This window comes from Macaca fascicularis, chromosome 14, assembly GCF_037993035.2.
Source record: "Macaca fascicularis isolate 582-1 chromosome 14, T2T-MFA8v1.1".
In the NCBI taxonomy this organism is placed as follows: Eukaryota; Metazoa; Chordata; class Mammalia; order Primates; family Cercopithecidae; genus Macaca; species Macaca fascicularis.
The window spans coordinates 56,293,340-56,310,419 of record NC_088388.1 but is presented as its reverse complement, the minus strand read 5'-3'; the positions used below and the strand labels follow the sequence as shown (position 1 = coordinate 56,310,419).

Genomic DNA, 17,080 nt, shown 5'->3' with positions numbered 1-17,080 from the left:
CAGACTGGTCTCGAACTCCCAACCTCAGGTAATCTGCCCGCCGTGGCCTCCCAAAGTGCTGGGATTACAGGTGTGAGCCACTGTGCCTGGCCTTTAGCAGCTTCTTAAGTGAATGCGAGAACTTAGTGCATACTTGCTGTATTTGAAGGGTTATTTGCTAGTCTTCCTGTACAGTTCCTCCCCTCCCTGCCCGTAATACACATGCAGTATCAAGTAGTTACTCCAACTAAGAGAATAAAACAGGTCCCTAAAAATCAGAGCATTTAAATATGATACAGAAAAGTTTTTTGTTTGGTCTGCTTTGATGTAGTTTGCCTTTGCAAAAGTGGAGGTGGAGGAATTGGAAGGAGGTCCTGGAAGCCATTTTTATGACTTAGAATATGATATATGTACATTTTAATTTATATAATTTTTTCTTTAATATTTAAAATATCCTATTTTCTAAACAAATTGGTTGGTTGGTCAAATAAATGATTGATTTGTTTTAAACAGGTCAAGGTGAAGATGTTCTTAAGGGGTCCCAGATTACATATGTAACAGGTGTAGAAGGGGACGACGTCGTTTCTACACAAGTAGCCACAGTAACCCAATCTGGGCTGAGTCAACAAGTTACACTCATATCCCAAGATGGAACTCAGCATGTAAGTATCAATCAAAAGCCAAACAAATTAAATCTTTCCATGAACCTGGGCTTGAAAGGCAGGCTGGCTCCCCATTGAGGAAAACTTTGAAATATCAGGGCACAAAGTTTGGAAACCCTGAGGTTTTCCAGGAGTCTGCTTAAAGAGACTGTGTGCAGAGAGATGAGGAGAAAGAGAATGTTTGTGACTGCAGAATCCAAATGGTATTCTTGGTGTAGCTCAAAGGTGAGATGATAAAGGTCAGCCACAGAGAGGCTGAGGTCTTGACAAGTACTGGATCCATGTGAAACACAGCTCAGAAAAGGGATAGGATTTGGTGGCTGATTAGATCCAGGAGGTGAGATTGAAAAAACAAAGATTTGGCTGAGGTGATCAGCATATGATGGCACCATTAAGAGATCAGGAATCATGAGAGTTCACTCAACTAGCTTCACAGAGTCGATAGAATAGGTATGTTGATTTCCCCCAGAAAAAGCGCAGTGTAATGGTTCTCTGATAGTCAAACTTGTTATTATTTTCTAGATGTTACTAGCCTAAAATAATTCCACCTTCATTCCATTTTTAAGCTCTAGCAAAGGCCGTCTCAATACCTGGTGGAAATATGCACAATGTGCTTCTTTTACCCTTCTGTGTCTGCCTCTTTCATGAGAATGCTCTCCTTACCCATCTCTCTTAGGGTTTAATGATTAATCTGCCCTGTTTTGATACTCAGGATTCAAAAGTACAAAGCTCTTACACCATCTCATTTATCTCCTTCCTCATTTTGACGTCACTAATTTCACACTACACTCTTTGTCCTCTGACTGGTATGCAAGATTATTAACCAAGTTTTAATTCTGCATCAGCCTTAACACTTTCTTGAATTAGATCATCACATACAGAGGTCCTCTGGAGGTTGTTTTATATAACCTCCCTCTTCCCTATACATGAAAAATTCCCACTATAGCAGGTCTGAAATAGCCACTACTGAGAAACCCCCAGTGATTGGGCAATTTCTGTCTTAGGCAATGTTGGGCTGGGTGCAGTGGTTCACACCTATAATCACAGCACTTTGAGAGGCCAAAGCGGGTGGATCACTTGAGATCAGGAGTTTGAGACCAGCCTGGCCAAAGTGGTGAAACCCTGTCTCTACTAAAAATATTGAAATTGGCTGGTGTGGTGGCACACTCCTGTAGTTCCACCTACTAGGTAGGTTGAGGCGGGAGGATCACTTGAACCCAGGAGGCAGGGTAAGACAACATTGTGCCACTGCACTCCAGCCTGGACAATAGAGTGAGACTCCATCTCTAAATAAATAAATAAGTACATTTTAAAAAGAGGCAATCTGTTCCATTGTTGAATAATTCTAGTGTTTGTTTGTTTGTGTGATTTTAGAGATGGTCCCACTCTGTTGCCCAGGCCAAAGTGCAGTGGCACAACCATAGTTCAAAGGACTACAGGCGTGTACCACCACACCTGGCTAATTAAAGAAACATGTTTTTTTCAGAGGTGAGGGCTCACTGTGTTATCCAGGCTGGTCTTGAACTCCTGGCCTCAGGTGATCCTCCTGCCTCAGCATCCCAGAGCACTGGGATTTCAGGCATGAGCCACCGTAATTCTAGTATTTATCAGACCAGAACCCACCCCTGTATCATCCAGTCATGGCTCCTCTCCGACCATACTGAATAAGTCTAATCCTTCTTCATATATTCCAAAACAACTATCTTTCCCTTCCCAATGTTGTACTTTCTCTACACTTAACCTTCTCATTTCCTTCAGGAATTAGATTTCCATTCCATTCCTTTAATCAGTCAAACGATAGACATTTATTGAGCATCTACCCCATGCCAGACATTTTGGTCAGTGGACTTAGTGTTGGAATCACAGGAAGGGCAGTATCACAGTCTAGTAGGAGAGAGACCCTTTTAGAATGAATAATTTTTCATAATGAGGGGTATATAATTGAGGGATATAGAAAGTGCTGTGGCATCCTGGAGGAGAGAGTAAATTTTTCTTCCTAAAGTAATCTTGCAGATCCTCATAGAGAATGGGTGTTCAGTTGGGTCTTGAAGGATTTTCATGAACTTACCAAACAGTGAAGGGAAGAGAATATGATATTTTCTAGGACTACAAATGACTAGTTGTGGCTGGAGTGTCAGTTGCTAGTTTAAAAGTAGTGGAAGATGAGTCTGGGGAAGTTGGTAAAGGCCAGGTCATGAAAGGTCAAGAATGCTATGTAAGAAGTCTGGGCTGGGCACGGTGGCCCACACCATAAACCCAGCACTTTGAGAGACTAAGGCAGGCAGATCACCTGATGTCAGGAGTTTGAGACCAGCGTGACCAACATGGAGAAACCCCATCTCTACTAAAAATACAAAATTAGCCAGGTGTGTTGGCGCATGCCTGTAATTCCAGCTACTCGGGAGGCTGAGGCAGGAGAATCGCTTGAATCCGGGAAGTGGAGGTTGTGGTGAGTCGAGATCATGCCATTGCATTCCAGCCTGGGCAACAAGAGCAAAACTCCTTCTCAAAAAAAAAAGACTCAACTATAGGTGATGGGCAGTCACAGGGGATTTCAGCAGCAGAAAGCATAATAAGATTTTGTTTCGTTTTGTTTTAGAAAGATGTCAACATGGAGGATGGTTAGGGAAGGGTTAGACTGGATACCTGGAGAGAAGTTGGATTCTCGTAGAAATTCAGATGGGAGAAAAATAAGGATCTAAATTAGCAACAGGAATGGAGAGGAGGAAATGCAATTAAGAAATACTGTATTGCCGGGCATAGTGGCTCACACCTGTAATCCCAGCACTTTGGGAGGCCGAGGCAGGCGAATCACAAGGTCAGGAGATCAAGACTGTCCTGGCTAACACGGTAAAACCTTGTCTCTACTAAAAATACAAAAAAAAAAAAAATTAGCTGGGTGTGGTGGCGGGCATCTGTACTGTAGTCCCAACTACTTGGAAGGCTGAGGCAGGAGAATGGCGTGAACCCAGGAGGCGGAGCTTCCAGTGAGCAGAGATCGCACCACTGCACGCCAGCCTGGGCAACAAGCAAGACTCTGTCTCAGAAAAAAAAGAAAAAAGAAAGAAAGAAATACTGTATTGCCTGTATTGTGTGAACAGTGGCTCACACCTGTAATCCCAGCACTTTTGGGAGGCTGAGGTGGGAGGATCACTTGAGGCCAGGAGTCTGAGACCAGTCTGGGCAACATGGTGAGACCCCATCTCTACAAAAAAAAAAAAATACAAATAATTAGTCAGGAGCAATGGATCACGCCTGTAGTCACAGCTACTTAAGAGGATGAGGCTAGAGGATCACTTGAACCCAGGAGTTGTAGACTGCAGTGAGCTATGATTACATCACTGCACTCCAGCCTGGGCAACAGAGCAAGGCCTTGTCTCCAAAAATAATAATAAAATAATAAAATAAGAATTTTTAAAAGAAATATTGTATTGATTTTTTTCTGATGGCTGAATGAGTTTATTTCATTCTAAAAGACTTATTTACATTCACAGAGCAAACTTATACAAGGATTAGTCCCAGTCCTTATGTCAGATTGTCAGCTATAACAGGAAACATTGACTGCTTTGTAAAATTCACTGTATTGCAGGTCAACATATCTCAAGCTGACATGCAGGCCATTGGCAACACCATCACAATGGTAACACAGGATGGCACGCCCATCACAGTTCCCGCCCATGATGCAGTCATCTCGTCAGCAGGAACACATTCTGTTGCTATGGTTACTGCTGAGGGTACGGAAGGGCAACAGGTAATTACTTTTTTCTGTTATATCAATCAATACATATATCAGTACCAAAACTGTTACATAGATGTACAATGTGGTACAACAGTTAAGCACACAAACTTTGGAGTGAATAATATTTTGCAACTTCTTAGCTACTTAACCCTCAGAGCCTGTTTTTCCTCATCTGTAAAGTAGGGTGCTAGTGGCATCTACCCCATAAGATTGATGTAAGGATTGAATGAGATAATGTATATAAGATACTCAGCCTACATATATATTAAGTGTTCAGTAGTGGTAGTTATTCCTATTATCATCATTATCAGATACTTAGGAAATAATTGCAAAATTTACTATTTAATTTTTTGAATATGTCATATATTCATATGGTTTAAAACTCAAAAAATATATACAGGTGTGTAATGAAAAGTCTTCATCCCACCCCTGCCTTCATCAACTCAATTCTTGCCTCCACAGATAATCAACTTTTATCAATTTTTTGTGTATTCTTCCAATCATTAAGCATATACAAACAAATACAAATAAGTAAATAGTCATCTCCCCCTTCCTTTTTTGTTAACTAGCCCACAGCTAACATAATAGCTCTCTTTTGGTTTTTGAGACAGACTGGAGTGCAGTGGCACGATCACGGTTCATTGCAGCCTCCACCTCTCAGGCTCAAACAATCCTCCCACCTCAGCCTCCCGAGTAGCTGAGACATGGTGGTATGCACCACCATGCCTGGCTAATTTTTCTGTCTTTTTCTTTTTTCTTTTTTTTTTAATTGTAGAGACAGGGTCTCACTATGTTGCCCAGGCCTTGGCCCCCCAAAGTGCTGGGATTACAAGCATAAGCCACCATGCCCAGCCTCCATTTTTTTTTTTATTGATAGTAAACTAGTCTGTTCTGCATCTTGTATGTTGTCTTTTAGACTTAACAATACATCTTCAAAATCTTTCTATTTCATTATATAGACAGATTCCTCATCCTTTTTTTTTTTTAAGCTGCATTGTATTCCACTTACGGATGTGCCGTAATTAAAGTCTTTTGCTATTTCAAACAACACATAACCTTGTGCACATGTGATTTTACTTATATAAGTGTGAGTATATATGCTAGATAAATTCCTAGAGCAGGATTGCTGGTGCAAAGTTACATGCATTCGTAATTGTGTGTGTTTTAATTTTCATTTCACTTAAATAACGTAATATATTTAAAAACTGTTCTTGTACTATACTAAAGGCAATTTTGAGTCTCACTCTTGAAAAAAGAATGAAGTTGGTGGTCTTATAACACCCTGAATGCAAAACTAAGAATCATAAAGCTTCTAGAAGAAAAGAGAGGCAATATCCTGGCTAACATGGTGAAACCCCGTCTCTACTAAAAATACAAAAAACTAGCCGGGCGTGGTGGCGGGCGCCTGTAGTCTCAGCTACTTGGGAGGCTGAGGCGGGAGAATGGCGTGAACCCGGGAGGCGGAGCTTGCAGTGAGCCGAGATCACGCCACTGCACTCCAGCCTGGGAGACACAGCGAGACTCCGTCTCAAAAAAAAAAAAAAAAGAAAAGAGAGGCAAATAGTTTTGCAACCTTAAAGATTTCTTGGACTGTATTCAAACTGTAGTAATAATGAAAGAAAAAAAACTGATAAATTGGACTTAATCAAAATTAATTCTGCTCACCAAAAGACACTGTTAAAAAAAGATCAGACAACTCCCAGACTGAGGAAAAGATATTCACACCATATACACACCCTATATTCACACAATACAAGTCTAAAAACAGACTTGTATTGAGAATGTGTAACAAACTTCTACAAATCAACAATGAAAAGATGAACAACCATTAAAAATGAGCCAAAAAAATGTTTTAAATGTACAAATCATTCAGTTGCTCATTGAACAGACCTCCCACAAAAGATACATAACACAAAAAGTGCACATCTCTTATCATCAAAGAAATGCAAATTAACATCACAATGAGAGAGCATTTCAAACCCAAGAAGATGGCTAAAATAAAAAACCAAATGTTGATTTCTCCTAAGAAACTAGTGAGGAAACAACCACCACCACCACCTCCAAATGTTGGCAAAGATGCGGAGCAACTAGAACATTCATGTACTGCTAGTGGGAGTGTAAAATGATGTACGTAGCCGATAAGCATATGAAAAGATGTTCAACATCATTAGTCATTAAGAAAATGCAGGCTGGGTGCGGTGGCTCACTCCCGTAATCCCAGCACTTTGGGAGGCTGAGGCAGGTGGATCACCTGAGGTCAGGAGTTCAAGACCAGCCTGGCCAAACATGGTGAAACTCCGTCTCTACTAAAAATACAAAAGTGTTAGCCAGGCATGGTGGTGTGGCACCTGTAATCCCAGCTACTCAGGAGGCTGAGGCAGGAGAATCACTTGAACCCGGGAGGCAGAGGTTGCAGTGAGCCAAGATTGCACCACTGCACTCCAGCCTGGGCAAAAAGAGTGAGACTCCGTCTTAAAGAAAGAAAAAAAAAAAGGCTTCTGGTTATTTTCATAGGAAACAAATTTTTGTATTAACAGTTTAAGCTATTTTAAACTGCTTGTTACATATTGCCAAATTATTTTTCAGAAAGGTTTAATAATCATGTTATGGATCTAAAAGGTTTCTTTTTCACTGTACTCTTGCTAGCATTGAGGTTTTTTTTTTTTCATATTTACAGAATTAACAAGCAAAAGTTAAATTCTGTTTATTTTCATTTGACCACTAGTGAAGTTAAACCTGTTTTTCATATTTGCCTGCAATTTGTTTTTTTCTTAATTGAGGTAAAATTTACGTAACAATGAAATGCATAGATCTTAAATTTACAATTCAATGAGTTATGTTAAATATGCACCCATATAACTAACATCCTAAACAAAATGTAGAACATTTCTATCATGCCAGAAAGTTCCCTTGTGATTCCTTTGTAGCCAGTACTCACCCTCCTTAGGCAGAAACTGTTGTGATAGAATTAGTTTTGCTTATTATTATTATTTTTTTGACAGAGCCTCACCCTGTCACCCTGGCTGGAGTGCAGTGACACGTTCTCAGCTCATTGCAACCTCCCGCGCCTGGCTAATTTTTTTGTATTTTTAGTAGAGATGAGGTTTTACCATGTTGGCCATGCTGGTCTCCAACTCCTGACCTCAAGTGATCTGCCCACCTCAGCCTCCCAAAGTGCTAGGATTACAGCGTGAGCCACTGCGCCCAGCTTAGTTTTGCCTATTCTTGAACATTACATAAATGGAACCACAGTATGAACTTTTTTGTGTCTGGGTTTTTCTACTTAACATTTTGAATATTTACTCACATTGTTGGCATATAATAACAGTTCATTCTTTTTTATTGCTGAGCAGTATTCTATTGTAACAATATACCACAATTTGTTGATATATTCTCCCCTTGGTGAACATTTGAAATGCTTCCAGTTTTTGACTATTATGAATAAGATGGCAATAAAAATTCTAGTAAAAATATGTTTGTAGATGTATACTCTCATTTGTCTTGGATAAATACCTATTCATGGAATTGCTGGGTCATAGAATAGAGGCATATTTACCTTTCTATGATAGTACCAAACAGTTCTCCAAAGTGGTTGGGCCGTCATACACTCCCACTAGCAATGTATAAGAGTTTCATTTGTTCAGTGCTGCTTCTTGTGGTTAAAAAATTTTTTTAAAATAGGCTGGGTGCGGTGGCTCACACCTGTAATCCCAGCACTTTGGGAGGCCAAGGTGGGAGGATTGCTTGAGCCCAGGATTTTAAAACCAACCTGAGTGATGTAGCAAGACCCTGTCTCCACCACATTTGTGTTTGTTTGTTTTTTGAGGCAGAGTCTTGCTCTGTCACCCAGGCTGGAGTGCAGTGGCACAGTCCCGGCTCACTGCAAGCTTCGCCTCCGGGTTCATGCCATTCTCCTGCCTCAGCCTCCCGAGCAGCTGGGACTACAGGCGCCCGCCATCATGCCCGGCTAATTTTTGTATTTTTGGTAGAGACGGGGTTTTACCATGTTGGTCAGGCTGGTCTCCAACTCCTGACCTCAGGTGATCCACCCCCCTTGGCCTCCCAAAGTGCTGGGATTACAGGTGTGAGCCACCATGCCTGGCCAATTTTTTTTTTTTTTAATTAGCCAAGCATGGCAGCGTGTGCCTGTAGTCCCACGTACTCTTGAAGCTGAGGTGGGAGGATCACTTGAGCCCAGGAGGTTGAGACTTTGGTGAGCCATGTTCATTGTACTACAGCCTGGGTGACAGAGCAAAACCCTGTCTTCTAAAAAAATTAAAAAGAGGCCAGGCACAGTGGCTCACGCCTGTAATCCCAGGAATTTGGGAGGCTGAGGCAGGTGGATCATGAGGTCAGGAGTTCGAGACCAGCCTGGCCAGCATGGTGAAACCCCGTCTCTACTAAAAATACAAAAAAAATTAGCTGGGCATGGTGTGGTGCGCACCTTTAGTCCCAGCTACTCGGGAGGCTGAGGCAGGAGAATTGCTTGAACCCGGTAGGCGGAGGTTGCAGTGAGCCAAGATTGCACCATTGTACTCCAACCTGAGTGACAGCGAGACTCTGTCTCAAAAAAATGAAAAATAAAAAAGAGTTCTGTTTGTTTCATATTATCACCAACATTTGGAGTTGTTTTAAAGTTTTAGCCATTCTACTGGATGTGAAAGGGTCTAGCATTGTGTTTTTAATTTACATATAAAAAAGCTAATATATCACTTGATTATGATGTGTTTACTTTTTCATATTTTGCTGGATTGAGTTCACTAATATATTTTTTAAAGATGATTTTTTTTAGAGCAGTTATAGGTTCACCACAAAATTGAGAGGTAAGTACAGAGACTTTCCTTATACTCCCTGGCCCCACACATGCATAGCCTCCTGTATAATCAACACCCCCACCAGAGGAGCACGTTTGTTACCGTCGTTGAAACCTACACTGTACATATCATAGTCACTCAGAGTCCATCATTTACATCCGGATTCACTGTTAGTGTTAAATATTCTATGGGTTTGGACAAACATATAATGACATACATCTATCAGTAGAGGATCATACTCCATCAGAGTATTTTTACTGCCCTTAAGATCCTCTGTGACAGTTTGCTAGTATCTTGTTAAAGATTTTGGTGTCAATATATATGAACCATATTGATCTATAATTTTTTTTTTTTTTTTTTTTGAGACGGAGTTTCACTCTGTCGCCCAGGCTGGAGTGCAGTGGCACGATCTTGGCTCACTGCAAGCTCTACCTCCCGGGTTCACGTCATTCTCCTGCCTCAGCCTCCTGAGTAGCTGGGACTACAGGCGCCCGCGACCACTCCCGGCTAATTTTTTGTGTTTTTAGTAGAGACGGGGTTTCACCGTGTTAGCCAGGATGGTCTCGATCTCCTGACCTCGTGATCCGTCCACCTAGGCCTCCCAAAGTACAGGTGTGAACCACCACGCCCAGCCTTGATCTATAATTTATTATGAAATTATAAGACAAAGTTTAATCTCCTGTTTCAATATCGGGGTTAGGCTTGCCTCATAAAATAAGTTGGGAAGTGTTCTATTCGGTGGTATTTTCTGATAGTTGTGTAAGATTGGTATTATTTCTCCATAAAAGCTTGATAGAATTAATCAGGACACCATCATCTAGGTCTAGAGTTTTCTTTTTTGGGAGGTTTTTTTTTTTTTTCCCATGGATTCAAGTTTTTAAGTAGATCTATACTATTCAAGTTATCTACGTTTTTTTGTTTCCATTTTGCTAAGTTTGTTTTTATAAGTTTTTTTCATCTAAGTTTTCATATTTATTGATATAAAGTTGTTCATACTATTTCCTTATTATCCCTTTAATATACATAGGATCTGGGGACCAGGCGCGGTAGCTCATGCCTGTAATTCTAGCACTTTGGGAGGCTGAGGTGGGTGGATCATCTGAGGTCAGGAGTTCAGGACCAACCCAGGGCAACATGGTGAAACCCCGTCTCTACTAAAAATACAAAATTAACCAGGTGTGGTGGTGCATGCCAGTAGTCCCAGCTACTCAGGAGGCTGAGGCGGGAGGATCACTTGAGCCCAAGAGGCAGAGGTTGCAGTGAACTGTGAGATAGCACCACTACACTCCAGCCTGGGCGACAGAGGGAGGCCCTGTCCCCCCACCAAAAAAGAAAAGAACAGGCAGTGGAAGCTAAAGCAATTCTTAGGGGAAATTTTGTTTTAAATGTTTGTATTGGGAAAAAAAGTTTTAAATGCAATGATCTTAGTTTCTACCTTAAGAAAAATTAAAAAGTAAATGGAAGGAAATAAGGACTGGGCACAGTGGCTCATGCCTGTAATCTCAGCACTTCGGGAGGCTAAGGCAAGCGGTCCCAAGTAGCTGTGACCCAGGCTGGCCTCAAACTCCTGGGCTTCAGGAATCCCTCAGCCTCAGCCTCCCAAGTAACTAGGACTGCAGGTGGAAGCCACTGCTTCTGGCAAAAAAAAAAAAAAAAAAAAAAAAATTAATTAATTAAATTCTTTGTCTACTGCCTTCTGGAACTCTAATTATATGTATATTAACTTGGTGTTGTCTTACAAGTTGCTGGGGATCTATTTGGTTTTTTTGCCTTTTTGAGACAGAGTTTTCGCTCTTGTTGCCCAGGCCAGAGTGCAAATGGCACGATCTCATCTCGCTGCAACCTCCACCTCCCGTGTTCAAGCGATTCTACTGCCTCAGCCTGCCAAGTAGCTGGGATTACAAGCACTGGCCACCACGCCTGGCTAGTTTTTGTAATTTTAGTAGAGATGGGGTTTCACCATGTTGGTCAGGCTGATCTCAAACTCCTGAGCTCAGGTGATCCACCCGCCTCAGCCTCTCAAAGTGTTGGGATTACAGGTGTGAGCCACCACACCTAGCCTATTTGGGGTTTTTATCAATCTTTCTCCAGGTTCTTCAGATGGAGAATGTATATTAATTTGTCTTTGACCTTGTTCTCCTCCCTCCGCCTCCTGAGTAGCTGGGACTACAGGCACCTGCCACCATGCCCAGCTAATTTTTGTATTGTTTTTGTTTTTGTTTTTTTTAGTGGAGACGGGGTTTCACCATGTTGACCAGGCTGATCTCAAACTCCTGACCTCAGGTGATCCACCTGTCTCAGCCTCCCAAAGTGCTAGGATTACAACGTGAGCCACCATGCCTGGCTAAGCAATTGTAATTTCAAAATTGCATTCTGGACCTTGTGGATGACACATTATAGAGATTATGAATTTTGTTATCTTTCTGTGGAGAATATTGATTTTTTTTTTCTATTAACTAGTTAAATTATGTGTTGAGGCTGGGTTTTGTACTTTGTTAAGGCAGATCTGTTTCAGTGTTGCCATTATGTCTTAGGGTGAATATTTAATCCTGGGATGTAATCTTACCTCATAACTTGGTAAGATTGAAACTTCAAATTCCATCTCTTTTTGGTGAGTTGCACTGAAAGCTCTCCTTAACTTCTCAGCCTTCTAGATGCTGCTTTGCCAATCTTGTTGGAACGTTATTGGAAACTGGAAATATTTGTGTTCAGGGATCTTAAGGATTTGACGACAGTTTATACAAAGATTTGGGGGCTCCCTGCTCAGATTCTTTGCTTTCTGGGCTATTCTCTGTACTGCTATTCTGGCAGCCCTGGACTCCATTATCTTTAACATTAAGTTGCCCCATGCTGCTCAAACTGGGTAGTGCCCTCAGTGTGAAATCTGTAAACACAAATGTAACACAGTGTGACTCCCTTCTTTCGAGAATCCCCTCTAGTTTCTTCCAGCTTTTCATTGCTGCTCAAAGCCTTCAAATAGTTGCTTTTTCGTATTTTTGTCAAGGGTTTGTAATTGTTATCTGCAGGAAGGTTAGCCCAATATAAGCTACTTAGACATTGCTGGAATGAAATCTGTTGTTCTTATAGAATTAGGGAACATTACTGGGATTGATCCAAGCTAAATATCTGTTAGCTTAAAATGTAGCATTTTTAGTAGGTGAATAGCCAAGTAAAACAGCAGTTTTCATTTTTAATCTATTCTTTCTCTGAATGTGGCTGAGTAAAATTTTAGAATATCATCTAACAGAAATAGTTAATTGCCATTTTCCATGTTATCTGCCTTTTTAAAAAAGTTGTATTTGTGGTATAAGAGCCACAAAAGCACGTTTAATCCTCCTGGCTAGATGCTGCAAGAGGAGTATGGGGAGATTCCATACAGTCTAAAATGGGAAATGAGTGTGAGATGAGATGCTGTTTGTCAGTAATACCACTGGACCTTTCAGTTTTCCTAGTTAAATGGAAATCTAATTTTAAATACGACAAACCGGAAAATAGTCATTTATTTTCTCCTATGATCCAATCTCAGGGAAAAAATGGACTTTTGAGGTACAAATTAGTCCACATGCGTAACTTCCCAAGCAGCCCCTTAGGGGTAATTGAACCTAGGTACAGCCACATCTCCCTGGCTAATGGGGCCTGGCATAGCAGATCCATTTCTCCAGTGTCCTCTACCCTGTTTTGCCGTTGGCTTACTTCATAACCTTAAATAATGAGCCTCAACTTCCTTCCAATATAGGCTTTGACAAGTCTATGGTCAGAGGAGTTTTTCTTTTTCAATTTGAAGACAGTCCATTGTATTAAGTGGACTTTAACCTATTTAAATCTCAGATTTAATTCTTCATGTGTGTGATTTGTTTTGTTAGGTTGCAATTGTAGCTCAAGACTTGGCAGCCTTCCATACTGCCTCATCAGAAATGGGGCACCAGCAGCATAGCCATCACTTAGTAACCACAGAAACCAGACCTCTGACCTTAGTAGCAACATCCAATGGCACCCAGATTGCAGTTCAGGTGAGTACCAAGGCAGGCTGTCCTTAGTTGACAGCAGTGCTGCTCATAGCTCTCAACTTTGTACACTGTGCTTTGTGTATAACCTTTACAGGAGGCAAGGTACAGAATAATCTCTATCACCTAGCCTACTTTAAGGAAATTGCAGTGTTTGAGGTGGACTCAAAGATACCAGCACTTTGTTCTCTACCCATCTTTTCATATTCTAGGGGAATTTATAGCAAGAAAAAAAAACCTTCAGGTGTACATCGCTGTGTGCACCCACCCAGGCATCTTCAAATTAGGCAGGGGTCTATAAAGCACTTAAGAGCTACTCCTTAGAGCGAAACCTAGTGGAAACACAAATCCTAAATAAGTCTTCTGAGAATCTGTGCATAGCCCCCATTTTAAAGAGGGCAATGTCAGAAGAGTTAGAAGGAATCATTCTCTGGGAAGCAGAGAATTTAGAATCTTAGGTGCAGCTGGGCATGGTGGCTCATCCCTATAACCCAGCACTTTGGGAAGCTGAGGCACGTAGGTAGCTTGAGCTCAGGAGTTAGAGACCAGCCTGGGCAACATCGTGAAAACCCGTCACTACAAAAAGCACAAAATTAGCTGGGTGTGGTGGTGGGTGCCTGTAGTGCCCAGCTATTTGGCGGGGGGCTGAGGTAGGAGGATTACTTGTACCCAGGGTATTTGAGGCTGCAGTGAGCCAAGATTGTGCTACTGCACTCCCGCCTGGGTAACAAATGAGACCCCAAAATAAAAGAGACCAGCCTGGGCAACATGATGAAACCCTATCTCTACAAAAATACAAAAGTTAGCTGGGTGTGGTGGTGTGCACCTGTAGTCCCAGCTACTCTGGTGGCTGAGGTGGAAGGATCACTTGAGCCAGGGAGGTTGAGGCTGCAGTGAGCCAAGATCGCACCACTGTCCTCCAGTCTGGGTGACAGAGCGAGACCCTGTCTCAAAAAAAAAAAAAAAAGTAAAGTAATATAGAATCCTAGGGGCTAGGTGCAGATTACCTGTCCTTAGGGAGATTTTCCCCCCATGTGTTTACTTGATAAAGAGTTAGAACACACTAGAGGAAATGTCAGCTGTTGGTTTTATGTAGTTTGTGGGTATAGAAGCCAAAGGCTCAAGAAGCTCTCTCTTGTTGGCTGAGGTAAGCATCTTTTGTCTCTTGCATGTATGAAGATTTTTTTTTTTAAGTTTTTATTCATTTAAAAATAGAGATGGGGTCTCCCTATGTTGCTCAGGCTGGTCTTGAACTTCTGGGCTCAAGTGATCCTCCTGCAGCCTCCCGAAGTGCTAGGAATGTAGTCATGAGCCATCATGGCCGGACTGTATGAAGATTTTATCAGAATCCCAAATAAATTGCAGGCCAGGCACAGCAGAAAGAAAGAAAAAGAGAGAGAAAGAAAAAGAAAGAAAGAAAGGAGGGAGGGAGGGGAGAGGGGAGGGGAGGGGAGGGGAGGCTGAGACAGGATAGGGTGGCTGAACCAAGGAAGCGGAAGAGTCTGCCCCTCAGCCTCTTCCTCTGAGGTGGGAGCCTCAGCCTCCCCAGCAGCTGAGACTCCAGGTGCATGCTGCCATGCCCAGCTAATTTTTAGTTTTTGAGACAGAGTCTTGCTCTGTTGCCCAGGCTGGAGTGCAGTGGCGAGATCTCGGCCAACTGCAAGCTCCGCCTCCCGGGTTTACGCCATTCTCCTCCCTCAGCCTCCTGAGTAGCTGGGACTTCAGGTGCCCGCCACCACACCCAGCTAATTTTTTTGTATTTTTTAGTAGAGATGGGGTTTCACTGTGTTAGCCAGGGTGGTTTTTTTTTCTGTTTTTTGTTTTTTTTTTTTGAGACGGAGTCTTGCTCTGTGGCCCAGGCTGGAGTGCAGTGGCGCGATCTCGGCTCACTGCAAGCTCCGCCTCCCGGGTTTACGCCATTCTCCTGCCTCAGCCTCCCGAGTAGCTGGGACTACAGGCGCCCACCGCCTCGCCCGGCTACTTTTTTGTATTTTTTAGTAGAGACGGGGTTTCACCATGTTAGCCAGGATGGTCTCGATCTCCTGACCTCGTGATCCGCCCGTCTCGGCCTCCCAAAGTGCTGGGGTTACAGGCTTGAGCCACCACGCCCGGCCGGTTTTTATATTTTTTAAGTAGAGATGGGGTTTTGCCGTGTTGCTCAGGCTGGTCTTGAACCCCTGGGCTCAAGCAGTCTGCCTGCCTCCACCTCCCAAAGTGTTGGGATTACAGGCATGGGCCACCGTACCCCGCTGAGACCTCATCATATCACCAGGCCTGGCTGCACCTAGGATTCTAAATTCAAAAAAGAAAAAGAAATTGCATTGCATTATCCTCCCCTGCAGAAAATTGTTTTGTTCTCTTAATGATTGAGTTAGCAGTAGTATCTTAACAATACCAAGTGTCAGAATTACAGAGGGAAGTTTTCCTTCTAGCATATAACATTTCTTTGGCATTTTCTTGACTGTGGCTTTTGAATTGTTAGCATTTGATGTGTGTGTTCCTGTTTCAGCTTGGAGAACAGCCATCTCTGGAAGAAGCCATCAGAATAGCATCTAGAATCCAACAAGGAGAAACACCAGGGTTGGATGATTAATCCTCAGAACAATGGAGCAATAAAGCAAGGAGTCTTTCATCTTCTGGCAGCAGAAATCCATGAAGCCTGGGCCCAGGAAAATTAGAAGTTTTCCATTCCTGATACACTGTACACATTTTTATGCGAGAGTGGAGAACATTTTATTCTTGACACTTTTGTGTGTATAACCCTTGGAATAGATTCTCAGAGTGATTCATTGTGTACAAGGAAGTATGAAATTAGGGCAATACAGTAAATTTTCATGTTACTCTTTTATCAGATCACAAACTCCTAGAGTCTACATGCAAGACTAGTAGAGTCTTATGGAGTCTTATGATGGATTTTTAACTTCCCATGGAAAAAAAAATAAAGGCTGTATCTAAAATATCAAAGGTTCTATATGTCACACAATCGTAATTCCAAAAGCCATTATGGATAATAAAGGATGTAAAGCCTTCAGATATTTCCCCAGTTAGTAGAGTGTCTGCGGTTTTTGTTCTACTATATGTTTGTCCATTTTTATTTGTATCTCATGGTTTGCAGACTATTTGAATAATTTATAGTTTCCCATCCCTGTTAAAAACCAGCTCTTCAAGCTGAAATGCTAATTATATTGGCATTACGTTGAATTATGTACAAAATTATAAAATTTATTTAAAATTAAAAAGTTAAATCTAGTGGTTTTGTTAAAGATTTTGCTTAGTATTCAGTTTTTATTACTGTTTTTTAAAAATAATGAATTATCAAAGTTTAACCACAGGCTGGTTCCCTAGATAACAGTACTGTAATTGGAAATGGCTTTATTCTGAAAATTAGGTTAGTGGGTTGGTGTAAATTATTTATTTTTGCTTATGTACTTTTGTTTTAAAGCTTATTTTCCCCAAAGTTTATTATTAATTTTGAATACAGCAATTTTTAAAATGTTACTTTTATTTTTTTTATTTATCAAATTGGGGGGATGGGGGAATGCTGCAGAAAATATCGCAAATGGAGTGTAACTTAATACACACATTGAAAGGATGTTGTGTATCAAGTACGGAATAAGTGCTTTTCCATATATTTTTATATATTCACAACAATTTTGTGAAACATAGGGGATTTACTGCCTCCATTTTACATCTGAGGAAACCAAGAGTCCAGGGAGGCTGACTGTCTTACCAGCCCTCACAGCTACGGAGAGGCAGGACCAAGATGGGAACCCAGACCTTCTGGCACTGCACCACAGTTATCTCCTCGAATGCTCACTTGTGGCAGAGATTATCAAAATGAACTTTGGTGATACCTGATTGCCTAATGAATTGAGCCATGGA

General features: G+C 41.6%; 1 protein-coding gene across 15 annotated transcripts in view; it reads left to right on the top strand.

The window, feature by feature from the left end:
- Positions 1 to 16,445, top strand: part of ZNF143 (zinc finger protein 143) — a 63,679-nt gene extending 47,234 nt beyond the window's left edge. For 9 of the 15 annotated variants that reach the window (XM_045371475.3, XM_045371474.3, XM_045371473.3 and 6 more), the window contains 4 exons: positions 493 to 641; positions 4,231 to 4,392; positions 13,058 to 13,204; positions 15,708 to 16,445. In XM_045371475.3, coding sequence (XP_045227410.1) covers positions 493 to 641; positions 4,231 to 4,392; positions 13,058 to 13,204; positions 15,708 to 15,791 — 542 coding nt within the window. In that variant the 3' untranslated portion in view covers positions 15,792 to 16,445. Of the gene's footprint in view, positions 1 to 492; positions 642 to 4,230; positions 5,709 to 5,936; positions 6,051 to 13,057; positions 13,205 to 15,707 lie in introns of those variants that run through there. The other 6 variants (XM_074014371.1, XM_045371476.3, XM_074014376.1 and 3 more) reach the window with 3 other exon arrangements.
- The last annotated feature ends 635 nt before the right edge of the window (positions 16,446 to 17,080 follow it).